Source organism: Microcaecilia unicolor, chromosome 2 (assembly GCF_901765095.1).
Source record: "Microcaecilia unicolor chromosome 2, aMicUni1.1, whole genome shotgun sequence".
Classification (NCBI taxonomy): Eukaryota; Metazoa; Chordata; class Amphibia; order Gymnophiona; family Siphonopidae; genus Microcaecilia; species Microcaecilia unicolor.
The window spans coordinates 365,335,618-365,362,900 of record NC_044032.1 but is presented as its reverse complement, the minus strand read 5'-3'; the positions used below and the strand labels follow the sequence as shown (position 1 = coordinate 365,362,900).

Here is a 27,283-nt window from a genome sequence, read left to right as displayed (position 1 = left end):
CCTAAGCAGTAGAATTGTTTTTTCTCAGACTTTGACCTCCAAGCATTGTTTCAGCCCATAATAACTGTCTCTGTGCTATGAAGCACCCCTTCTAACTGTGAGTACATGTGTTTATGCAATAAAGAAAATATCGGGGGAAAAAAGAGGCTTCAGGATATTAAGATTTGTTTTCAAGTCTTAAGAACTGAATAGGGACATCACAAACAATAGATCACCAAACTGGATTTACAAGAGATCGTCTCTTAGGAAATCTCTTCCCAGTCACCGGATTAATAAATCACATGGTTGCTGTTTTACACACTGCAGTTCCCATATTTCATATGTCTGCCACATCTCCACAAATCAGACATGCCCCCCTCCCCATTGGAGGAAGGGCTGAAGGACACTTCTTTTAAAAATGTTTCCCCCTGCTGTAAGGGAATTTTAAATCCTGAAACAAAGGGATAGACTTCACCACTTCCCAATGTTCATACACAGCACGAGCTACTCAAAGAACTCATTTTGATGTATGTCAATCTCATCTCATCAGCTGTGCATACTCTGGGTGCCAGAAGTAGGTCATTGTTGTTAAATCGTGCCCTGCGATAACACTTGCTGCACCACTGGGATAGGATAACTTCTTGTCATTAGTCTTAGAGCTTGAGCTTGACTACAGAATTCATATCAGTGGAACAAACCCTCTGATACCTAAGAAATTGGAGGGAGTAAAGGAGGCTGTTTATCAATGGAGGATGACAACTGTAATACAAAAGTGTTGTGTCCTTACGGAATATAGTGTGGTTTTTTTCACCGAAACATCATCCAAAAATCTTCATAGCATGAAAATGCATCACAAACTGTACTCTAGTATGACAATTACTTAGGTAGGTATCACACAAACTGTTGTGTTAAAAAAAAATCCAGCCCCTTCCCGTAAAAGAAAAAGGTCATCAGTGAAACGGACCCATAGACGTGCATGCTTTAAAGAAACCCACTTTGTACACCTTTTTTTTCAAAGGCACTCTGCCACTAAGGAAGTCGTCATTGCTCCCATAGCTACTCTGGCAATCTGGTTGGTAAATCTTCCCTTCAAACTGAGAACTTTTCATTGCCAAACTTGCCAATTTTATAATAAATGATGTAGACACTCTTGGTGCCATTCTAACTTCAAGACTGGTTCTCAAACCCAGTGATAAAGAACAGATCATTGTGATCGTCGTTTAGCTCTAGATTATCTGGAGCTTTTTGAGGCTTTTTCCTTCCTTTAATGTACACTCTTGTCATTTTGAAATTAGTGGGTCTCTATTTTATATTTTTTGGTTGATTGGCTGTTGGACAGAGGTCTCTTAGGGCAGAGAAAACTGTTCAGCAAATGTGGTCCCCCAGTGTGGGATAATTTGCCACATCACACTTATCTGAACTTCTAACATGAAGTACTTAAGGGGTTTTTTTTTTTGGGGGGGGGAGCAGGGTGACTTTGTAGTCATTTAAAAAAATGTGGTTTAAAAAATATTTTGACTGTCTCAAGGTAACTAGTTGAAAGCTTACAAGCTAGTAAACTTAGTACTAATGCACAATAGATATCTTTAAAAGATGCAAATCCTGTTTTGCAGATGGGTTTTGTAATGCTACTCAACAAGCTGCATGTGGAGAAAAATGCATTCCCTTTGCTTGGCTGTGTAATGGTGAACAAGATTGCCCTGGTGGAATTGATGAACAATGTGGTAAGCTACCAGCAGAATGCTTATGCTCATTCAAGTTGCCGCCATATGGACTTTTTTTTTTGGTGGGGGAGGGGGGCATAGCTGGAACTGTAGGTATAAACTATGCCTAAACTTCCTATCTGCAAGCCTGACACAGATGTCTTAAATACCATCACTAGAATGGAATCTGCATTGTGTACACAGGTGCTGCAAAATAGTACATGTAAAGCATAGCCTGCGTAAGTCTAGGCTTTTCTGTCTTCCATAGTTTCTGTATGTCTACATTTTAGAAAAACTGAGCTAATTAAGACCCAAATTAGGTAATGCAGCTAAACTCAGGCCTCAAACTTATCAAAAGTGCCAATTTGCTGAGTGTCCATGCTAAGGACACTTAATTTAGGAGCCATTGAATACGTCTTTTTAATAGTCTTCTGTAATGTTTCTCAAACTTGAGGTAACATACCACAGTATACATAATTATCAAACATATAAATGGCAAGTGACCAACTCACCTGAAAATGCGCAGTAGAATCACTCAGAACGCTAAGAGTGTAGAAGTCCAAGCCCCGCCTCCACCAGCAGTACAGCCCAATAGGGAGGAGGGCTTGGGCATGGAAATCGGAGGAGGAGGAGGGAGCAGGGAGGGAAGGAGGGGGCGTAACTGAGGGAAACAAGGTGAGGAGAGAGCAGGGTTGGTGGACCCGGGGGGGGGGGGGGCATAGGAAAACAAAAAAAAAAAACAAGCCCATAACAATGGGCTAAACGGCTAGTTCTCTATAGTTGGAGCAAGTGGTGAGAAGCCAAAAGATAGGGGAGGGTAAGGAGGCTAACAGGGGACAGATGGCAACCATAATTCATAAAGAGATGACTTATGTTGTAGGTATGATTTGTGATGGCACTTTCTAAGGTGTCAGTGTATGCAGAATTACTGGGGAAAGGATTGTCTGCCTGATCCACAATCTTTTTCCACCCCTGGGGGTTGGGACTACCACCACCTTTGCTCATACCATCTCTTAAGGGGGGGCACAACACTCTTGGTTCTTCCCCACCTAACCTAACTTCTGGTCAATATCAGACAATGTTGGTTCTCGCTCCTCCTTTACTTGTCTACAGTGAAGGCGAAGTCTGTGGTATCAGTTCATTCCATTGCCTCCTTCAATAGCAACAGAACTACTGACTTGAACATAAAGTACATATCACAGGGAAAGAGGAGCCATGAAATGGCACCTGCTTTTCTGTAGTCTCTATGCTGTTATTTCCTGTGGCTTGAAAAATCAGCTCTGCTTGAATTCTCTTATAGCAGGTGTACTCCTAGGGTTAAGCTGTTTTTTTAAACTTTTTTTTTTGTTTTTGGTTATATACTTTCTGGCTAAACCAGTGGTTCCCAACCTAGTCCTGGAGGCACCCCATCCAGTCAGGTTTTCAGGATACCCACAATGAATATTCAAGAGATTTGCATGCATTGCCACCACTGCATGCAAATCTCATATTAATTGTGGATATACTGAAAATTGGCTGGGGTGCCTCTAGGACCAAGTTTTGGAACCACTGGACTACATAGACAGTGAAGCCTAATCAAACCCTGTTCTGTATCCTATACCCTCTAGGCCTTCTATGCTAGAATCCACTAGGGGCTGTGCATCTTATTGCACTTCACCGTTATGGCATACCCTTCCTTCCAATGTTCAGCTTAAGTAGAGAGGTGTGGTAGCCGTGTTAGTCCACTCTTAAAGGATTCCCCTTGTAGTAACATACAACCCAGAGCTGGAGAAACTGAGGAAAATCATAAGAGACCTACAGCCGCTACTCCAGGAAGATGAATTACTGAAAGATATTCCCATCCCCACTGGTGCTGGCCTTCCGACAGCCACCAAACTTAAAACGCAAGCTGATCAGAAGTAAACTTCCAACACAGACCGAAAAAGAAAAGGGCAAGTTTCCCTGTAACACAGCCAGCTGCAAACTATGCCAAAACATTTCACAAGACCCCACAGTCATTCACAAGGGAAAAATATTAAACATAAAGGACTATTTTACATGCTCATCTTCCAATGTGGTATATATCATTCAGTGTAAAAAATGTAACGAAGGATGCTATATTGGAGAAACAGGCCAGATGCTTAAGACAAGATTCAATCTGCACAGACATCACATGAAAATAGCCGGTGCCAGTCAAGCCCCCACCCCTGTGGGCCAACACTTTACAAGACCAGATCACTGCACCAGTGATTTCACAGTAAGAATACTGAAAGGTAATTTTAAAACAATACAGGAACGTAAGACCTTTGAAATAAGAATGATTGAATATTTTGACACCCAACAAAAGGACTGGATCTGGGTTTTCTAACCCATTATAAACCATAAAGCTGTAGTTCTCTGTTTATTTATGTTACCCTCCTCTCACCTACCAACACCCATCCTGTTAGAATATCAATGAAATGCTTTGTCCCCATGCATACCCCCACCCTCCCACTCTGTCAGACTGTCAAAGTAATGCTTTGATGTTTCTCTTATACTATCTGCTAACACGTTTGCTTATTTCCGATGTGATGAAGGGCAACCTTCGAAAGCTAATCAAGAAATGCATTAAGTTATGGCCAATGAAAAAGGTATCATCTTATATTCTTTTCCATGTTTTATTTTGTTTGATTTCTATTGATGTTCAGCTTGAACTTTTCATATCATAAATTTCAGATTGCCTCTGACACTTTCTGAAAGCATTCAGAGTTGCAGTGGCAAACAGCAACACCATGTTGTGGATTCACAGACGTGATTGAATTAATTTGACTGCATTCTTGTATGTCATGAAAGGTTGATTCATTTTAACTATGGTGTTCTCTTCTTTTGTTTTATAAACTGCCTTCTGATGGACTGAAAGGATAGTATTGACATCTTTTAATAAATCCTTGATGCAGGATGGTACAAATCTCCTTTTTGTCAGTGGAAATTGGTCCCACATGCAGTGGTGTGGGCTTGGGTGGGCCCAGGTCCACCCAGTAGCAGCACACCTATGATGTGGCTGGCAGAGATCACCAAGCCCCACCAATCGAAAACTCCCAACAACTGTCTCTCCTGCATACCTTGTAAATAGCAGATCTTTGCCTGCAGTGAGCAGCAACTGATACATACTGCTCGCATCGGCCCCACAGTCTTCCCTCTGATGCATTCCCACCTATGCGTAAACAGGAAGTTGCATCAGAGGGAAAGCTGTGGGACCAACATGAGCAGTGTGTATTAGTTGCTGCTTGCTGCCAGTGAAAATCTGGTATTTAAGTGGGTATGCGAGAGAGGGGGGATATTTGAGACCATATGGCATGCCAGCAAGAGAGGGAGAGACCAAATCACTTGGACAAGATGGAGGTCTTCTGCCCATCCATCTTGGGCCCAGACCCACCCAAAATTTGGTGTCTGGCTACGCCCCTGCCCACATGGTTGTACACAGAACTCTTCCTCTCGGTATCCAAGGCCTCACTTTTGGTTTTTCTTATGATGTGCCTATGCTTCCACTACTTTCTCTGAATTTCCTGCCACAACCAAAGACCTCCACCTTCCCTTATCAAGTTAGTAACTGAGGGTGAGAAATATATCTATATCTATATTTCTCATCCTCAGATACTAACTTGATATAGATATAACATTCAAAACAAAGCAAGCAAACCTATGAGCTGCTACATCCTTGTTGTCATTCTTTATTGTTGGTAGCATTTTTATTTAATCTCGCGTATTTTCAAACATGCTGGCTTGTGCAGCATATGGATGTACACAGAGGAAGTATTGGTTTCATCAATTAAGAGTACTAATTTGTTCTAGATTTTAAATCCGTGTCACTTGGAGGGGCTGGCTATAGGGACACCCCTTGTATTCATGCAGAGATGTTAGTAAAGGGCCACCAAGTGACCAAAACAGACATCAGATGCAGATGTGATTCCATGTGCCCCAATGGAAAGAGTTTACGTCTACTTCCATTTAATTTCAATATATCCCATCTTTGTAACACTAGGCTTCCCAAAGGCAGATTACAGAAACAAGATGAACAGTTAAGATCAAGAAACAGGATATTCTTACTGAAATTTCTACATCTGTATTGTATAGAATGCAGAAAAATGAGCACAAAATAGAGAACTGCTTGTTTCTACCAGCTTCCCATATCTAGATTTAAGTATCATGAAATAAAAATGGAACATCACTAAAAGCTGTTTTAGTGGTGGTCAATTTTTATTTCATGGTATTTAAATCTAGATATGGGAGGCTTTCAAATACATTAAAAAGCTGTCAATTTTTTTTGTCCTACATCTTTGAAGGCACTGCCTAATGCTTATTCAACTGGCATAGCTGAGCTCACATCAACCTCACACAGCCAAACAGTTGGGCTGCAGCAGTGCAGCCTGCCCTGCATCGACTATACACCGGGTGACTAGATAGGACCATGCACTGAAGAGGACCCTGGCCTGGGCCCCGCATTCCTCCACATTGCTGCCTGCCTGCACTGCTTGAAGCCAGGAGCAGAAGAATGTTGTTGAGACAGCTGACAACAGCCGCTCCAGCTGAGCAGCTCTCTGGACGACTTTCTCCTTCTGGCTTCAAGCACTTCTGCAGGCAGCACAGTGTGGGGACGGGGAGTGTGCAGACACTGGACAGCTCAAGCAGCGCAGGTGACCACAATCCTGTTCCTGCATGCAAGCGGGAAGGTGAGACGCTGGTTTGCATAAGCGCCGTTTAAACAAAATCTATTTAGGGGAGCAACCGCTCCCCCTGCACCACACCTAGCTACGCCACTGGGTGTACACCCCCAGGGTAATGAAAACTCGCATATTGATCTGCTGTTAGTGATAAATCATTGAAATCATCCATAGTACCCTGAAGATTGGAAGGTGGCCATTGTAAATCAAATTATTAAAGGGTTCTAGGGATGACCTGATTGATTGTCTTGTAAAGTGAATAGTTTTCTCTTTTGTGCTGCTTGAAAAGACCAGGGGATACAATGAAATTATATCGCAATTTAAAACAATAGGGTTTTTTCTACTTGGAGAGAAGCTTGGTACCAGAGGATGTAGCAAGAGCAGCTAGTATCTGGCTTTAAAAACCTTTTTGGACAGGTTCCTGGAGGGAGAGTCTACTCTGAGAAGGACATTGGAAAGTTAATGCTTACTCTGGGATTGGTAGCATGGAATGTTGCTACTATTTGGATTTCTGCCAAGTACTTGTGACCTGGATTGGCCACTGTTTGTAAGCAGGACACTGGGCTAGATGGACCACTGGTCTGACCCAAGTGACACCACACGCCAGTAGCAGTTGTGATACAAAAAATCACTCATGCGCCTATAAGCTCCGCTTAGTGACGTGTGTCTTACACTCCCTGGATGCACGTCTGATGCATGACATGCGTACAACAGCCACGGTGATATCGTGTGTTTAGCGAATGACTATTGTGCGCTTGCGGGGATTACACTAGATTAACGATACTTTCATGCATCCGACTTTTGAATACCACGCCGAACATGTGCGACTTGTTTTTTTTTTTAGTGCATCCATCGTTTTCTCTAAAACGGTAAGTTACATGACTTTTACGTCTTCAGTTCTTTTACGTTTTGTTGATGCATCTACCCCCCCCCCCCCAGTATGGCTATTATATTCTTGTTTATAGTTTAGATGTTCACAATTTCTAGCACGTTCATGGCTATTGTTAAAGCTTAGAGGTTCACAAAATTAAACTTCTAGCACGTTCACAGCCCATCACTCCTACCATAGTCAGTAACTGTTGCAATATCTTAACACATTCTGATGGGGGGGGGGGGGTGGAAGCAGTGTTTGTTGCTTCTGGAATGACCTGAATTTCACTTGGTAGCTTATTCAGTCACTCAGATACTGCTCCAGAAAGCTCTTTCCCATTTCACTAACAGCATCACATGTTAGCTAAACCTAGAAAATGACTATTAAAGAGCATGTGGCCTACCCACAGCAACTAATCTTTACTATACTGTCACTTTGTCTTAGATCTCTGCTTTCTTGAACTTCTTCACCATAGAACAGCCTTGGATTCTTCACAAATCTTTATTTAAGATACTGCTGACCACCTATTGAACATGCTAGGTTTAAACCCTATTCTCGTATCAGTAACATCCAAATCTGCCAAAAGGCTGCACTGTTTACGACTAGTTGCAAAGAGCACATCTACATGACAAATCTGTAAAGTAGATTGCAAGAAATGCCAAGTACTATCCCCTGCATAACTGGGAGATTACACTTGTGAGCAAGAGACTGTAACAGTCACAAACAGGTGTGTGGACACCTTGGGAAAATGTTGCCCTACTCTCTCAACTTAACCAAAGATGAAGTCCCTACAGAATGACCCATTTTATCAATCATTGGAATAATTCTGATGAATCCAGCTACCAGAACAAAGGTTTTCTGAGCATTAATGGAACACCTTGCTTGCCTTAAACTGGTCATATTAAGCAGTTATTAAATTTCAGTTCAATTTTCTTCCTCCCCCCCCCCCCCCCCCAAAAAAAAAAAAAAAAATTAGACCTTCTTGGAAGTCCTTGTACTGCAACTTACATCTATTCAGCTAACTACGGGTTCAGCCATGTTTCCTAAGTCTACAGGAGTTTGCCTGTTAGTATAGCTCTGGGTGAGCTAGTTTGAACGCTCAAATTTTATGGTGGCTGTCGCTGACTAACTGTCCACTGATAACTTTTGAACACAATGTCAACATTCCTTGGCATCCCTCTGAACCAGCCCAGAATGTGACTGAAGTTGTGTACTCCTTACAGCAGATGGAGATTGAGAATTCTGACTCTGAGAGCCAATAAGAGCCCTGGTTAGCTAGTGAGGTTCAGTATTCAGTCTCTAGCAGGTGGAAGTAGGTGAGTCCTTCAGTTTTGTTTTGTTTTTCTTTCCCTCTTGGCTTAAAAAAAAGTCCAGCCTGTGCTCCAGTGTTTCTCAAGTTGTAGGCCATTACCCAGTCGGTGGTTGTTTCTCTTACCGATACGGGAACTCGTATAGCATCTTCAGTTTCAGCAGGAAATTTAAAACTGTTGTAGAGAAACAACCAAGGTAGAGGTCAGCTTCTCTTTAGGACTTAAGGGTTTCTTCTCAGCTTTCTCATCAGCAGGAATTTCCTACTTTTTTGCTAATGTACAAAGCTTTTTTTTTTTTTTTTTTTTTACATAAGGCTGCTCCACTTCCTTCTACTTCTGCTACAGAGAGGATTTTAACTTCTCAGGGCTTCCTGGGATCTGGTGGATGATCCAGTGTCTGATACAGATCCTGGAATATGCCCCTTCTAGAAGATACTGGGTTGGATGTCTTGTTTTCCAGAGCACGCTGAATCCATGATTCTAGTTGAGGATGCACTTCTACCTAGAGAAGATTTACAGGAACTTGTATCTTTGGTTTCTTCTGCTTTAAAATTTTGAGGCAGAAGCCACGGTGGTACAGCAGTGCAAGGTTGACCTTTTTAGTTAAGGGCATCAGGAAGACGGGTAAAGTGTTTCCCATGCATCAAGATATCTGATCATTTTAAGCACAGTGGGATGTGCCGTTTACTATCAAGATCCATGATGTATATCTATCCAGAACCCTGAAGAGGATAAATCTCCTTAAGCCTTAAGTGGTAGAAGCAGTTGTTTCCAAGAGGAATACTGTACCTATAGATGGCAGTATGGCTCTTAAGGATGTTCAGGATAGGCGGATGGAGTCAAGTGCAGCTTTGTTGTCTCTTCTCTGGCGGTACAGGCTGCTGTTTGTGGGTCCTTGGTGACCAGGGCTTGTTTTCACTGGTCTGAAAGATAAGGACTTCTGATGGGGTTTTTTTGTCTTTAATAGATGAAGAAACAGCGATGATTGAGATGGGTTCTGCCTTTAGCTGATATCTTTGTATGATTTGCTGAGCTTTTTATGGCAGTGTTGCCACACACTGGTCCCTGTGTCTTCATGGTTGGGTGGTCTGCTGATGCAGCTTCTAAATCTAAGCTTAGTAAGCTTCCTTTTTTTTTAGGGTCTTTCTTTTTGGTGAAGAGCTTGATAAGTTGGTCAAAGTCTAGGAGACGCCTTCCTGAGGATCGTCTGAAGTCAGTTGGTTGCAGTTTCCTTTCTATTTGGGGTTGTGGTAGAGATTTTTGTCCAGATGTGACAGCCCAGAGATCTCGGGGGGGGGGGGGGAAGAGGGGGTTCCCAAAGATGTCTTTTCATGGTCCCCGGCTTATCCTTCCTAATGAAGGTCTCCAGGCCCAGCCTGTAATTCTAGTAGGAGCTTGCTTGGCTCAGATTTATTGGAGGTGAGACCAGATTACCTCCCATCAGGTTGTTCACGAAGGGTACACCTTGGAGTTTGCACGGCAGCTGCCAGATGCCTTCCTAGAGTTTCTCTGTTGGTCACGTCTCAAAGCAGGAGCCGTTAGGGGTACTTTACAGAGGCTTCTCAAACTTTAAGCTGATTGCCCAGTGCCTCCGGCAAAGATCAGTACAAGACACTACAATATTTACTTTGTCATAACAAATAAAAATTGAGCACTCAAGATCTCCACTTTTCATACGGAAACTTTTTCATCAGTCACAGTGCACTCAGGAGTTTCTCTGCTCTGGACTTGAGGCCTATCTACACATTCATCCATTTCATCAGCATTTCTTCGCTTTGCGATCTTGGACAAACATTATCAGTTTGGTGTTGCTACAGCTGCTCAGACATTCATGAAGAATATGGTGGTAGCTGCAGCTCTCAAGAAAGAAGGTATTCTAGTTCACCCTTAACCTGGACTATTGGTTGAGCAGAGTCTGCAAGTTACAACTAGAGTGGTCAAAGTTTCTTCAATCCCTTGGTTGGGTAGTAAACACTCTCAAGAGGAATATAGAGCCCTCTTAGAGCCTTGCTTATCTGGGAGTTGCCTTCAATTCTCTTCAGGGCTGAGTTTATTCTGTAGGACAGGATTGTTGAGCTTCAAGGCCAGTTGCATCATCTCCTGTGCAAACCGCTATCTTCAGATTTTAGGTTCCATGACGATAGAGGTAGTGCCTTTGGCCAGAGCACAAATTAGACATACAGATGTCCCTCTTGTCATGCTGGTCTCTGCAAATGGATCCGCTGACTGTCAAACTGACATCTTTTGAAAGAGGGAGTCTCCGTTGATGGCTTTGGACTCCAAATCTGAGCAAGGGTGTATTCTTTGGATCCACCTTGGTGGACAATGGTAATAACTTGATGCCAGTCTCGGGGGCTGAGGAGCTCACTTTATGGGGCATCTTGCTCAGTGTCTGTGGTCCCCCAACAGAAGCACACTGTTCGCTGTGATCTATTGGAAATGCAGGCAATTCGTTTTGCTCTGCAGTTGTCTACTGGAATTCAAATCTGTGCAGGTGCTCAACACTATGGCAACCTATGTCAAGTCATCAAGGGGGGGGGGACTAAGTCGACCTTTACAACAGGAAGCGGCTCTTCTCATGGATTGTGCAGAACAGCATCTTTCAGAACTGTTGGCATCTCATGTAGCAGGGACAACAAATGGTGAAGCAGATTTTCTCAGTCAGTCTAGACCAGGAGAGTGGTCTCTCAGAGCAGATGAGAATCAAGCAGTTATCCATCATTGGGGTCTCCCTATCATGGCAACAAATCAATTGCAAGTCCAAGTCTCAGGAAGGATCACAAAGCGGAAGGCATAGATGCTCTTCAGAGTTGGCTGTCGGACCTTCTTTATGCATTTTCTCTGCGGTCTCTAGGCAGATTCATTCAAAGGATTGAGATCCACAACGGACTCATCTTGTCAGCACAGAAAACCTGACTGGCTGGGTGTCCTGAGGGCTGGGTTGAGAACACCCTGATCATTCAAGATCTTACACTTAGTTGGCAAGTTTGTGTGGAAGTGAGTTCCAGTCAGGATCTTATTTTTATGAGCTGCATAAGATATGAACTAATAATTGTAAGTCAAGTTGTACTTTAGAATAATGTAAACATTTAAATCTGTATGAATCCCTACTCTAATCCCAAACCCCAATGACTATAGCTGTTTTCAGATTGCTGGCTAATGGTGATATTTTGTAATCTTTCACAAATGGCCCTAACTTTTCAATGCTCCTATATTAATGGGTGTACAGATAGGAATATCCTGCTTACCAAAGCTAACTTTCTGTACTTAAGTCTTGCTCTGTAACCATGCTTCCTTCCCCCCCCCCCCCCCCAAGCTTTTCATATCTTAAATACCATTTCTCCAGTGTAGCAACCGAAAGCTGCTTCAGAAACCAGATCTCAAAGATGAATAGACATCTAAACTTTCTTCAAAACACTCCCCAAATTCTTTTATCAGCTTTTTTTTTTTGGGGGGGGGGGGGGGGGGAAATAGAAATGTGTGCCAGCAGGGTTAGGAACGGTTTATCTTAAGTATCTTTACACTCGTTTCACTAGAATACTTAGGTTTCTTGAGGTCACAATTTTAAGCAAAAGCAATTGTATCAATCTAAGTGACAAAATAGCAGTGCAGTGTTCTTAATTTTGTCTTGTTAGATCAGTTTAAAGTGATTGTTTTAAACCCTTTTTCCTTGTTTTTCCACCAGATGAAATATGTCATGGTGACACAAGTGCTTGGCAGTGTGATAATGGGAATTGCATTTTTGGTAGCTGGAGGTGTGATGGCCTCAGTGACTGCATGGATGGCTCTGATGAGAGGGACTGTGGTATGTACACATGTTATCTCAAACACGTTTAGTATACTTGCAGCCCAATATTCAGTACTAACCAGCCAGGAACAGTTCCTGGCTGGTGAAATAGCACTTCACCGGCTAAGGGCTAATATTCAGCACAGATGGCTGGTTATCTTAGCTGATTATTGGTGCTTAAAATATTAATGTGCTGGCCAGCTAAATTTAGCAGGCAAATCAGACTGAATAACTAGCAGTCCTTTGTCCACTTAAGTTAGCCAGCGCTGAATATTGACAAAGCAGGTTTAAGCTATAGCCAAGCAAAAAAAAAAAAAAAAAAAAAAAATCAGTGAATGCCAGTCACCAGAAATAGCCACTATTGATATCCAGGGTCAGCACCAGCAGAGGCAGCTAAGCACACTTCTGGCTGAATATTGTGGTGGTTTTTTTTGTGTGTGGGGGGGTGACACTCTTCAAAGCTAGGCACCTATGCCAATGGGGTGGGGGGACGTAACACCAAAAAATTCATGAACTATTGGTTAATTTCATTATGATACTAGCCACTTCTCCAATCTACTCCTGAAGCAATGTAACCCCCCCCCCCACCCCTTTCCAAGTTTACACTTGGGAGTATCCATTTGTTCATAATATTTGCATGACACTAAAATTGATTTTACTAACTTGCCTTCCTGAGAGTTTTAAGCTCTCATGCACTCCAATTGAAAAGACCTGCTGCTGTATCAGATGAGCAAGCACTGGAATTTGTTTGCTTTCAGCACTTAACAAATCACAAGACATGATTCTGTTATATAAACAATTAAAATCCATAATCCATAACTTAACATGAAATGGTTCATATTCAGGGGCTTAACAGATGAAATGACAAAACCTAACAACCAAAATGTCAGATTTGGTTGGAGTATTTTCTGCATGCTTTTCAAGCTGTCTAGAAATGTTGGAATACCTATATACTAGAAGTTGCATTCTTTTCCAAAGTCCTTTAAGGATGACCAGTTCTAGGGTCACCTGTTAAGATTGGTCATATCAGAAGATGACATGAGTGCCCAAGTGGATCAATTGGGGGGGGGGGGGAAGAGGTGAATTTTTGGGAGGGAGGGGACAGCAGCCTAAACATGCTTCTTACATAAACATGCACTGTAGTGTGAACACTAGTCCTAGCGTGTGGTGACTACTAGCATTTCTGTAGATTCAGAATGACTACTATAGATGCCATGTAACACTTTTGAAGGCTCCTACTCAGCTTTAGTCAGTGCACTGATCCTGGTCACTCATACATAGTAACATAGTAGATGACGGCAGAAAAAGACCTGCATGGTCCATCTAGTCTGCCCAAGATAAACTCGTGTGTATACCTTACCTTGAATTTGTACCTGTCTTTTTCAGGGCACAGACTGTATGTCTGCCCAGCAGTATTTCCCGCCTCCCCTTACCGGCTCTGGTACAGACCGTATGTCTGCCCTCCCCTATCCTAGCCTCCCAACCACCAACCCCTCTTCCCCCCCCCCCCCCCCCCCCCACCCCACCTGCTCCGCCACCCAATTTCAGCTAAGCTTCTGAGGATCCATTCCTTCTGCACAGGATCCCTTTATGCATATCCCACGCATGTTTGAATTCCGTTACCGTTTTCATCTCCACCACCTCCCGCGGGAGGGCATTCCAAGCGTCCACCACCCTCTCTGTGAAAAAATACTTCCTGACATCTTTCCTGAGTCTGCCCCCCTTTCAATCTCATTTCATGTCCTCTCGTTCTACCGCCTTCCCATCTCCGGAAAAGATTAGTTTGCGGATTAATACCTTTCAAATATTTGAACGTCTGTATCATATCACCCCTGTTCCTCCTTTTCTCCAGGGTATACATGTTCAGGTCACTCCTTTCATGAAGTTCCAGTAAACAAAACTGGAGTATTCATTCTGTATACTTCTCTCTCCTTTCTCTGCAATGCTTTTTAGCCACTGAGTGAAGGGAACCTTTTTTAGTCTAGAGAACCATCTTCAAGAATGGCTTGATCACATGGTGTAGCCTTCCAGCAGCTTGTTCTCTATGCCTCCTGAAAGGCTAAACATATTTACATTTAAGTTGTAATTTATACAGAGCTCACTCAGGGCTTCAGCACATAGATTAAGCAGATTTAGGATAATAGGCTTTCCTTGTCATCTATACCAGACCAGTCCAGACTAATGGGTTGTCCATCTATCAGCAGAAGGAGACAGAGAAAATAGTTCCAAGTAAACCGCCCCTTAAGGGTATCGTGCAGCCTGGAATGTTCAGTATTTTCTCTGTCTCCTAGCGGATGGTAGACAGATCATGCAGCTGCTCTGGATTGCTGGCTGGTAGCTCCTGTCCAGATTCTTCTGGTGACAGTAGAGCCAGGGGTGTGCTGGTAGCCGTGTTGGGGCTAGTTTTAGATGATACTCGGTGGTCCTGAGTTCCTCATCTGCCAGCTAGGGTGCTATCCAGTCACCCTGGTTCCCTTCCTCCCCTGGTTGTCTTTCTAGCAGGGTGATGGTTGGTTGTGGCATGGAGTACCTTGTCTCCCCTGTGGTGGTAGGTATATCTGAATTTCTGCATCTGAGGTAAGCCTTTATTAATTTCTGTTACTAGTGAAGAGGGTTGTTTATGGGGAAAAAAAACTGTTTTCCCCTCCTTTTCTCCCTCTGAGGTAAACCTTTTTTCAATTCCTGTCACTAGTGAGGAAGGTTGTTTAAAAAAAACAACCTGTTTTTCCTTCTTTCTCTTGCCTGTTACATGATTTATTTTCCCGCCTTTGGCTATGTATTCTAGGGGGCCGCTTGCGAAGTTTATTTGAATTTTGCTGGCTGGCATCTGATTCTGATCTTGGACCCTTCTGAGCTGGTACCAGTTGCTTTGCTTTTTTTTTTTTTTTTTGTGGGACACGGCTCATGTCTGGATCACAAAACTTTGGGTTTTTTTTTCCTCTTCACGGTCCTAGCTGGCGGCTGGATCTTGTACCTTTTGTGGTTCGGAGGTCTGTCTGCCATTTCCAAAGTGGGAGAAGTCTCTCACTGGCTTTGTTTGGCTGCAGGCTCGGTCTTTAGTCCGGGGCTATTTTTTCATTCCTGTCAGCCTTACACGGCTGTTGGTCATTTATTTTTCAGACCGTCCGGTCTCTGTTGCTTCTGGCATCTTGCTTAAGACGCCCCTGCTGTTTGATTCTTGTTTTGGCAGCAGTTTTTCTTCCCTTCCTTAGGAAGGTTCTGGTTCTCTCATCCCTGTGGATCCCTCCTATCCGCTCTGGTTTGTCCGCAGGGTACTTTCCTTCTGGTGGGGGTCTGAGTTACCCTTGGTGTGCAACTGCCAGCTCAAATCCCTCTTCTGTGTATCCTCGGGAGCGCCATTCTTGCCAGTCTTTTGCTTGGACTCAGTTCAGTGTCTCTTTTACGGGAATGTGCCTTTTTAGGACTAGTTTGCCACAGCTCTTCCTTCCCTTGCTTTCAGGCAGGAGTTTTAGCCTGGCTCAGGTGGATTTTACCTTTTCTAGTTTCAGGCGCCTCTCTCCTGGCACATTTGGCACTCCTTCCATTTTCTGTAAGGGACGCAGTTCTTTCGTGCTGAGCAGATCTATTGCTCTGCATCTGGATTATCGCCTCCTAGCTTTGTGCTTTTTTTTTTTCTACTTTTCTGCAGGGCAGTGGATCGGTTCTAGGTCTGGAGTTTGAGACTCTTCCTTAGCTGGTTTTTCCTCAGTTTGGTGTTAGTGGCCAGCTTCCTCTTTGTTCCTGGCCTGGCAAGAGTTTTCTTCCTCACTGCCTTACGGCTGCATTTTGCTCCCTATGGCCTGAGGATTCCAGATTTGTGATGCTTACCTCCCTCTTCTCTACATTGACTTCTGCTCCATATTGGTTGCCTAGGAGGGCGGTCATTGTGGCTCAGAGACCACTTGAGGGCCGAGAGTGTCTCTTGGGGCATGGTGCTCTCTTGTAGTTTTAGTCCCCTCTGGGCCAGGGGAGTGCAGCGCCAGGACTGCATTTCAAGTTGTGCTCCTTTCCTGTTGGCGTCCTGGCAGCACCTTCTCTGGCTGTTCACCGGGCTCCATCACTGCGTGTTGAGCGTGGCTCCATCGCTGTATCATGGCATGTTGAGTGAAGATCCTTCGCTGCTTATTCTGCAACCTTTCATCTCTGCATGTTGAACGCAGCTCCATTCTCACATGTTGAGTGTAGTTCTTTCTCTTCAGGTCTCAGCATGGGGCGCAGCTCTGTGTCTGCATGTTTAGCATTACTTCTCTACAAATTGGGTGAAGTGGAGCGCAGCTCTGTGACTGCAGGTACCTCTAACATCCAGCTCTTTCAGTGGGGCACTGCTCATCTCTGTTACTCTGCTTGTTCAGTACATTTCTATCTTTGCCAGAGGTGTGCAACTCTTTCTCTGCCCTTGGTGTGTGACTCAGTTTGTGTGCTTTGAGTGCAAATCCGTTTCTTTTCGTTGAGCACGGATCCTACTCTGCCTGATGAATGCAGCTTTTCTGTCCCTTGAGCACAGTTCAGTCTCTGACTGTGGAGCATATTTTCATCTTTGCCTGTTGAACACTGTTTCACCTTGTTGGTCAACCCTAGCTTTTTTTTTCTGCAGGTTGGATACAGTAACTTCTCAGCTGTGGCATACAGCAGTTTAGACTGCTAGACAAGGCTGTCTTGTCTCCTATTAGCTACCATTCCTGTGGCACCTTTTCTTGCCGTAGCCTCTTGGTGACTGGCGAAGCTTCTCCATTGCTGGAGCTTACTCTGCTCCTTTTGTGACCTCTTGGCACCTTGGGGGTCTCTTCTCCACAGTGTGGCTCTTGACTCTTTTTGTCTCTCTTTGTTCTTTCATCCCTAAGTCCAGAGCAAGCTGGTTGAGTACTTTCTACGGTTGTAGCCTGGTATGCTGCTGCCCTTTTCTTCATGGTTCTGGAGAGACTAGCGCTCCAGTTAGTTGCTTCTCTGGAGTCTCTTCTTGTTCTGTGGAGTTTGGTTCTCACTAGGCGTGGGCCTGGGTGGTTCCTGGGCCTTCCTTCTATGAAGTGTGGTGTACTGTTTGGGGTTGTGTACTCCTAGTACTTAAGGTCTCTTCATCCAACCATCTTGCACTCAAGGCAGACTGGCAGGTTTGGGAGTTAGTCTTTGTCCTACCAGGGTTCGGAGAAGTGGATCCTGGTCTAGGAGAGACGGTTTTTCTCCTTGTTGCTCGGATACGACTGTTGCCTTCCATCCAAGGGGGGTCCTTTGACATGATTCTTTTGCTGCTTCTTTTACTACTCTCGGGACAGGGGTATGTAATTTTTTCTTTTGCCCAGGACATTTGTTTTACATCCTAAGGCTTCAGTTCCTTTTCTAGTGTCTACCTCTGTTCCATTTTGGTAGCCTGGTGGTTCGGATATTCAAATCCTTTGCTGCTGGTCAGTTTTTTCCTGTGTAGCTTTGTTGATTCAATCTTCTGCATTTTTTCTTCCCCCCCCCCCCCCCCTCCTGGGAAACTGCTACATCCCGTTAGGCTGGACTGGTCTGGTATAGATGACAAGGAAGGAAAAGTTCTTACCTGATTTTTCTTTTAATCATACCAGTCCAGATGCCCTCCCTGGCTAAAGTCTGTCAGTGTTTTCCTTTTAGGTATTCCTGGCTGTTCCACAATGCTTCAATACAGTGGGATGTCCTACAGCACTGCCTACTTCAATCTTCTCTATTCAGTCTCCTGCCACTTATTGTTGTGCCAGCTCTGTATGACTCCTTTTACTTGGCATCACGGAGTTCTTTCCCCGGATTCAGGGGTAGATCTCTACGTGCTTGAGCAAGCATTCCCTCCTGCTTAATTTACTGTGAGGGGAGGTTGCAGCTGCCTTTGGCCAAGCAGGAACAGTGAGGTTCTGCATATTGGCTCCAAGAGTTTGCCTGTTTGGTATTAACTGTTTTCTTCTAGACTTCAGAGTACAATTGCTTGGCTATTCAAAATACTGAACGTTCCAGGCTGCACGATACCCTTAAGGGGCGGTTTCAGTGGTGTGCTGGAGCAGGCTCTCAGAGGCTCGCAAGAGCCGGTTGTTAAGTTTTTAAGAATTTTGGAGCCGGTTGTTAAAGTAGAGCCCTCCATGGCTACTTTAACAACTGGCTTCCAAAATGTGGGCTTGGGCTCCCTGCTGAATTCTCTTTTACTTTGCTGGTGGGGGTGCTGAGCCCTTACTGCTGCTCCCCACTCCTTGTTTCCAGCTCTGGGCAGCAGGCTGGGACTTCTCCAGCATGTGTGAGAAGTTTCAGCATGCTGCTCAGAGCAAGACATTGGGAATGGTGGCAGTCCATTTATTGGCTGCCAGCAAAGGTATGCCTAGCGTGCCCGCACGAAGGGAGGGAGGAGAGAGAGGCAAGTGTTGCTCCCCCCCCCCCCCCCCCCCCGGCCACCCCTGGCCCTTCCAACTGCAGAGCTGGCTACGTCTGGAGAAAGAGCCTGTTAAAAATTTACCAGCACACCCCTGGGCGGTTTACTTGGAATTATTTTCTGTCTCCTTCCACTGGTGGATGGACACAACCCATTAGTCTGGACTGGTCTGGTATGATTAAAGGAAAGAACATAATTTTTCCTTCTCCCAGCACTGGGAGGCTCTATATCTGGATGAAAGGTGCTGAAGTTGCAGTTTAAGGTCAGCTGCTGCCAATTTATCAGCTTGTGATAAGTTTCCACTTGTCTAAATCTGTACTGAGCTGGGGGTTTAGGGTCTAATTAAGATGCTAAGTGACTCAAAGCCTTTCTAGAGTTAATATTACTTTGCAATTAAAAACAAGTAAACTTATATGCCATAATAAAGTAGGAGCTGCAATTTTGGAGTTTTACTATTTCACGAGCTCCTTAAATTGCACAAGCTATCTTGTTCTGTAAACACATTTGCTAACCTGTAAAGATTAATTTTTCTTCTAAACACAGGAGGCTAGCCATTTCCCTAGCAAAAAAAAAAAAAAATCTGTACATTGCAAACAAAGATGTTCCGGAGCATCAGCTTAGTAAACTCTATACTTAGATCTACACTCAAAACATGTGACCTGGGCAAAGATATCAAGACAAATATGGACATCTTTATCCCTGTTAATAGGGATAATATTTTGCATTAACCCATTAGTGCCCAGTGTTCCCGTATTTGTTCCCACATATGGGAACATTGGGCTCTAGTGGGTTAGTTGTATACAGAACTTGTTATAGCCGTTACATGTCTAATTGTGTTAAGAGCATAAGACCCTCTTCAACAAATGCAAGTTGGCAAAGCAAGCCTGAGTGCAAATCCCTAGGTTCCACCCTGAGGACCCTCTTCCAATTAAATGTACATCCTGATAGCAGGGTTCATAAGCTTCTTAGAAGCAGAAGAATTCACTGAGATCTTCATTAATGCCTCTGATGCAACCTTAGGGCTGTGTGGTGAGCCTCCATGATATTTGTAAGACATGACAGTGACAGACAAATGTCATCTTGCCAGGATGCCATCACTTTGAAGATGACAGGGGTGGGGATTGCTGCTAGACACTAAGGATGTTTTAGGGGGTAGGGGTGGGGAAAAGGGGTCAGGTTGGGTGAGGTTTTTCAGTAGGATGATGTAGCATGCTTGGAGATGGCTTTTTAAAAATTTTGTCACTCTTAAAATGAGATTGGTAGTAATCTTTGCTTAACTTTATGAAAATGTTAAAAACATCAAAGGAATAATTGCCAGAAAGATAGGAAACGGTCTCAGTTCTCCATTTTGGGAGAACCAATTTTGAAAAGAAACTAATGGTTGTCTAAGAAAGCAAAAGTGGCTGACCTAGGTCTCTAAACCAGGAGACATTTACTAAAAGTGCTTCCAGAACAGGCAGGGTTGGCAGCCTATCTTTTGAGACACAACTCCCTTAGTGAATATATAAAGGTAGATAATTGCTTTAGTATAAAACATTTGAGACAATGATTAACAATACATATACAAGGGAATTTTAAGAAAATAAGGCTCCAATCTGGATAACCATCTTATTTTACATTTTTTTTTATTAACCTGTAAAGTGGACTAACATGGCTACTTCATTCTACATTAAAAATTTTACCTTTATCTGGCATCTAATTTTTCTAATTGTGCAGGTCGAAGTCTCTGGTTACTGCCTTTCTGTCTCTTTCCATATCTCCTGTCCCTTTATCATTTTCTCTCTTCGCATGTCTTCACATCTTCCTATTACATCCATCTCTGACACTGATACTTTCTTTTTTTTTTTTTCTTTCATTTTTCTGCCTCTGACCACTCAGATTTATCCATGCTTCATTTTCTCTGTTTTCAATCTTTTTTTTTTTTTCCCTCACCCAGGGTGTGTGTCTCAACTCCCCCTCAGTCATATCAGATCTTTCTCCCACCCCACCATCCAGGATCTTGTGTGTCTCTCCCTGCCTGCCATAATCTTCTCTGTTTCTCTCCCTGTCATGTAGCATCTCTTCTCTGCCCCAGGCACCCAGGATCTCTCTTCCATGCTGCCAAACCCACTGCCTCTCTGATTCAGTGGCCATTGGTAAACACTGCATGGAGCCATAGAGCTCTGCATGGCAGCACTGACAGCTCTTCTGGTCCCACCCTCTATGATGCAACATCCTGTTCAGGCAGGAACTGGCAATCTGTCGGCGATGTGCAGAGCTCTATGGCCACGCACAGTCTGTTTATTGATGGCCACTGAATTGGGGAGCAGTGTCAGGCAGAAAGGCAGCGGGGAGGGGAAGCTCCAGTTAATACCTTATGCTGCCACCAGATTGGGAAGCGCTCCAAAAGAAGATGCATTTGGGCTGGGGAGGCTTAGCCTCCCCAAGTCTCTTTTATATGGGGGTGCCTATGCCAACTCCTCTCTGTAGGGCTTTCCTGATATCACTTTAGAGCTGTGAACTGATTGGATCCAAACTTCCTGATGTCCCCCTCCAGTAGTGAGTGGGCGGGACATCCCAGGCTGATGCTGTCCAATTGGTTTAGCCCCTCTGTGGAGGGAGACACCAGGAAGTTCAGGAAGTTGTGCTCAATCTTCCCTGCCTTGTTTCTCCCCTTCTCCTACTTGTGATAATGAAGAACCGGCAGGTCCAGACCTCCTGTTAAAATTTCCACGGTAAAGGTAGGGAATGCTTTTGTGCATAGGGTCAGAAACAGTAGTACATTTCATGCACATTATAATAGTAATTAGCTCATTATAATAGAATTGCATTCCATTTTAGTTAGCTGCTACCGTGATAGGAAAATGGCTCAGAGAACCCTTTTGTGCATGTCCTAGTTTACTACTTGTGCACTAAACTGGCTAGAATTAGTTTAAAAACCATGTTGCTGGCTTGTTAAGTTTAGTGCATCTGGCCCTCAGGGTCTGTATGTGGGCAAAAGCCAGAAAGGAAAAAGTGCATGGAGGAAGAGCTGCATGCTTGAAGGACAAATCACTTCTCAATAGACAAGAAAATGCATTTGGAATTGCACACAGCCTTGAGCATATCCTTTCTCCCCCACCCCAGTGGGGATGGATGTCATTCACACACTGGTCAGCAGTGTTGTGGCCCCACATGGGAAGATATTTGGCAGCTCTTTTAGCTCATTAGAATCCAAAGTAGCCCCAGCTTGAGACCAGTCAAGTCTTTATAGCTTGTAGAAAGTCAAATTGCTTTGAGTGGCATTCTTTGAGAGGTGGTTGTTTCTGTCGAACTTTGTTGCTCAAATCTGTTATTCATTTCCTCTGTGTATGACAGAATGTGTAGGTGGGAAGAGACCATGTCCAGGGTACTCCCAGTGCATTGTTCCTTGGGAAATCTGTGATGGCCATAATGATTGTGATGATGGATCAGATGAAGCCAATTGTCCAGAGAAGAGCTGCTTGGAACATCAGTGGCAGTGTAAGAATAGGGTTTGCATTATGAAGACCTGGAAATGCAATAATATCAACAACTGCGGAGATGCTTCAGATGAAGAAACATGTGGTATGTCTTTAATGAATCTCAAAAACAAATACTGTGGAAATTCTGCTGTAAATCTTGGTAGCTTGTAGAACTATTTATGGCATAGTTCCAAGTATATAAAGACCATTTTAAAGGGTTATGTCCACTTATGTAGTACAGAGTACCCACTTAAAGCATATATGGTGTAGTTGACTTTGAAAATGGGAAATACATTTCTATTTCGGATGTAGGAGCCAACTTTTTCAAAATTATTGGGGATGCTAAGTCCAATGGAAATAACCCCTCCCTGGACACATGTATGGAACTTCAATATTGGGGGTGCTTAAGCACCACAAACCCGGCTCCTATGATTTTTGGATAACTCCCCTACTTTAATTTTTCCAATTATTCCAGCTAATGGTACAATCAACAATACTCAATTGGACTACTGCAATGCAGCTTACATAGGGTGTAAGGAAAGCGCAGAATAAAATCCCTACAAACAATCCAAAACACAGCAGCAAGACTGAAAAAAAAAAATCAGTCAAAATATGAAGCAAACTCCACTACTCAAATCACTACACTGACTGCCAATCAAAGCAAGACTAATCTGCAAAGCCAGCACCTCACTTTCAAAATATTATTTGGAATGTCAACTAGGTAAATGCAAGACATGATGGAACTATCACCTAGGAGCGCAAGCCTAGAAACCAGAGGTTACCTACTTCACCTACCCAACTACAGAAAAATAACATACAGAACCACATACACAGCAGGATTGTTACCTGGGATCAAAATGATGGAACTTCACACTTTTAAAAAAAAATTCTATAACTAACCCACAAGCCAGCACACCCTTAAAACATTAATGTAATTTTACTGTAAGTTGTAAACCACTTTGAACCAAAACTTGCTTTTGGATAATAGTGAGCTACAAAAATGCATAAACAGCATCTATAAAGTCGTCCAAAAATGGTGCTTAGCACTGTTCTATTAATTGCGCCTAAATTTTAATCATGGTTTTTATAGAATAATGCATAGGGCAACATGCCTACATTTAGGCCATTTACGCCACTGAAAGCCTGGTGTAAATACCCACACTTTTTTTTATGTAGGCACATTCCAACAAATTCTATAACCACACACAGGGCCGTGCCTAGGGTCTCTGGTGCCCCCCTGCAGACTATCAGTTGGCGTGCCCCCCCCCCCCCCCCCCCCAGTCTAGCAGAGCCTACAAAGAGGCACGTGTAAATTCTGATTGGCTGTCCTACAACATACATGTAACACTTCAAAGCTGCTTTTTTGTGTATTTAATAAAAGCTGTTCTGGACATACTGCACAAGTCATGTATTCAAAAACAATCTTTTTTTTTTTTTTTTTTTTAATACACTAAAACACAAGATAACAAATCACTTAACAAAATGGGTTCAACCCTTGACTCTACCTTACACTATAGAATCGATAATGCAGATTTACTTAGTAAAATATCTTTGACCCCCCCCCCCCCCCCCAAGTACTAGGAGAAACCTGATCCTCCCTACTTAGACCATCCCTTTGACGGTGTCCTTGACCAGACCTGCATTGGGTATTAATTTCTGAATTGAGAACTTTTGAGCTCTATTCACTAAGAATAAGTGGTAATTAAGCATCCTTTGTGCTCCCATTGTTTAACTGTAGTACTTGGGCTCAGCTGTCTCCATACTCTTGCCTGACCACTTCACTCTTACCAGCCATTTCTTGTGGAAGATCCAACAGCTGGTGGAAATGCAATCTACACCTCATGCTGCCTTTCATAGCACCTTGCTTATGGAATGCTTCAATCTACAAGTATGACTTGGTTCAGGGCACCTGCTTTTATATCCCTTCAGGTACAAGAGGCAATCTGGGCAGCTCTGTGATGGTTGCCTTGGTCTTTTGACCACTCTTTTACATCTAGTATATTTTACATCTAATATATTTGAAGCTCCTTTTATTTCAGAAATCTGTGCGTAGCTTAAGAGCAGTAGATCAAATGCAAATCACAAACGAATGGACCAGTTCTTCTGCATTCTAAATCCCTAAACCTATGGTCTCCGTGTATAGGAATAAGTTACCCTGCCTTACTGCTAATAACATGTTAAGTATTTACTTGTGAACACAAGAGGTAAAATCTGTGCTGCAAACATAGCAGACCAACAAATGTAGAAAGCAGTGTCTGACTTGGGGTGCAACACAGCCACATCAGGCATAAGTATGTCTGCATAAAGAGGATTCCTTGGGCAAGACAACAAATTAGTCACACAGTAAGCATACTCATTCACATTCAAATTTAAGATATATATCAGAACCATGCAAATCAGTTAACATAAAAAATCCAAACGAAATGCCAACCAGTTGAGAACACAAAAATCAGAATGAAAGCACTAAAAACAGCAGCATCTAATTTCAAAGAAGCTTTGTTCAGTGACCAGGGTATGACAAGTGGTCAGGATTATTAATTGCACATAAGTGGGCCAGGCTTGTGTTTATAAGGGACTATGCAACCCTAACTTGCTCAGTATTTCTCAGTCTCCCAGTAGAGGTAGATTCTGTGCAACTGTACTCTTACTGGCTGTGCTGGCTCTGGGTCTCCTTTGTGGGTTCCTAAGGAGTTTTGGCTACTAAAAAAAAAAACAATTTAAATAGTTCAGGGGAGTGAACTGCTTTGGGTCTTGGTCTTCGGGGCTCTGGGACCCTACCCACTCTCTCTCCCTACCCTTGTGTGCAGTGTGCCTCAGCCTTCCCTCGGTTTTGGCTGGGAGACGTTCCCAGGGTACTTATGGAACTAAAAAAATGAGCTTGCGGAGCTATGTAATTTATCCTTAAAATCGAGCGTGGTACCAGATGATTGGAGGGTCGCTAATGTAACGCCGCTTTTTAAGAAAAGGTTCCAGGGGAGATCCGGGGAATTATAGACTGGTGAGTGACATCAGTGCCAGGCAAAACCATCATTAAGAAAAAAATAAGAGCACATTCTAAAGTGTGGACTGATGAGACAGTCAGCATGGATTTAGTGAAGGGAAGTCTTGCCTCAATCTACTGCATTTCTTTGAAGGGGTAAACAAACATGTCGACCAAGGTGAGCCAGTGGATATTGTGTATCTGGATTTTCAGAAAGCGTTTGACAGTCCCTCATGAAAGGCTCCAGAGGAAATTAGAGTCATGGGATCAGAGGTAGTGTATTGTTATGGATTAAAAACTAGTTGAAAGATGGGAAACGAGAGTAGGGTTCAATGGTCACTATTCGCAGTGGAGAAGGGTAGTTAGTGGGGTCCCTCAGGGATCTGTGCTGGGACTGTTGCTTTTTAACATAAATGACCTGGAGGTGAGGTTATCAAATTTGCTGATACAAAGTTGTTTAAGGTCGTCAAATCGTGGGAAGATTGTGAAAAGTTGCAAGAAGATACTGCGAGACTGGGCATCTAAATGGTAAGTCATCTGGACTACTGCAACACACTGTACACTGGCTGTAAAGAACAGACTTATCAAAAAAAACTCCAAACGGCCCAGAATACTGCCGCCAGACTCGTATTTGGAAAAACCAAATATGAAAGTGCAAAACCCTTAAACTTCACTGGCTCCCACTTAGGGAACGAATTGCATTCAAGATCTGCATGATTGTACACAAAATCATTCACGCAGATGCCCCAATATACATGCTAAACCTCGTAGACCTACCTCCCAGAGACACCACAAGATCATCCTGCAAATTTCTCAACCTGCACTTCCCCAGTTGAAAAGGACTAAAATACAAGCTAATGCATGCCACTACCTTCTGTTACATGAGCACGCAGTTATGGAATGCACTACCTACAGACCTGAAAACAATCAACGAAATAACCATCTTTCGCAAAGCCCTGAAGACATACCTCTTCAACAAGAACCGATAACATCACTAATCCACCTCACCAACCTACTCAGTTATGAAAACCCACCTTCTATAACTACCCTAATCACTCCCTTCCTCCTCCTACTACTACTACTATTTAGCATTTCTATAGCGCTACAAAGCATACGCTTCTCTTCCCTACTTAATCTCGGTACACTACTAACCGTATCTGATACCCTAGAATGACAATGTTAATAAAACAATGTAAGCCACATTGAGCCTGCAAATAGGTGGGAAAATGTGGGATACAAATGCAATAAATAAAAATAATTGGCAGATGACGTTCAATGTGAGCAACTGCAAAGTGATGCATGTGCAAAAGAGGAACCCAAACTGTAGCTACGTCCTGCAAGGTTCAGTGTTAGGAGTCAAGGAACGAGAAAGGGACCGGGGAGTCATCATTGATACGTTAATCTGCTCAGTGTTTTGCTGTGGCTAAGAAAGCAAATAGAATGTTAAGGTATTAGGAAAGGGATGGAAAACAAAAATGAGGATATAATGCCACTGCATTTAGAGTATTGTGTTCATTTCTGGTTGCTGTACCTCAAAGATATAGTGGAATTAGAAAAAGTGCAGAGAAGGGCAACAAAAATGATTAAGGGAATGGGACAACTTTCCTATGGAGAAAGGCTAAAGCAGCTGGGGCTCTTCAGCTTGGAGAAAAGGCGGCTGAGGGGTGATGTGATAGAGGTATATAAAATGAGTAGAGTGGAAAAGATAAGGAGCATCTGTTTACACTTTTCAAAAATACTAGGACAAGGGGGCATGTGATGAAGCTGGAGTGCAGTAAGTGTAAAACAAGAGTTTTTCTTTACTCAGCGCGTAATTACTCAGCCGGAGAATGTGGTTAAGGCGGTTAGCTTAGCAGAGTTTAAGAAAGGTTTGGATGGCTTCCTGAAGGAAAAGGCCATAGAATGTTGTTAAATGAACATAGGGAAAAATCCATTTCTTGGGACAAGCAGTACAAAATGCTTTGCTCCATGGATCTTTTTGGGTGATTGTGACCTGGATTGGCCACTGTCGGAGACAGGGTGCTGGGCTAGATGGACCTTTTGGTCTGTCCCAGTGTGGCGATGCTTATGTCTTAAAGCAGTACTGCTGGAGGAACAGAGCACCCGGGGGTGGGGGGAAGAGAACAAGAGACGGTGTCGGCAT

The 27,283-nt window shown here is 43.4% G+C and overlaps 1 protein-coding gene across 2 annotated transcripts in view; it reads left to right on the top strand.

The window, feature by feature from the left end:
- Nucleotides 1-27,283, top strand: part of LOC115463769 (low-density lipoprotein receptor-related protein 1-like) — a 282,424-nt gene that overhangs the window by 15,535 nt on the left and 239,606 nt on the right. For both annotated transcript variants that reach the window (XM_030194533.1, XM_030194532.1), the window contains exons 2-4: nucleotides 1,593-1,703; nucleotides 12,228-12,347; nucleotides 22,036-22,263. In XM_030194533.1, the coding sequence (XP_030050393.1) occupies nucleotides 1,593-1,703; nucleotides 12,228-12,347; nucleotides 22,036-22,263 (459 nt within the window). The remainder of the gene's footprint in view (nucleotides 1-1,592; nucleotides 1,704-12,227; nucleotides 12,348-22,035; nucleotides 22,264-27,283) is intronic.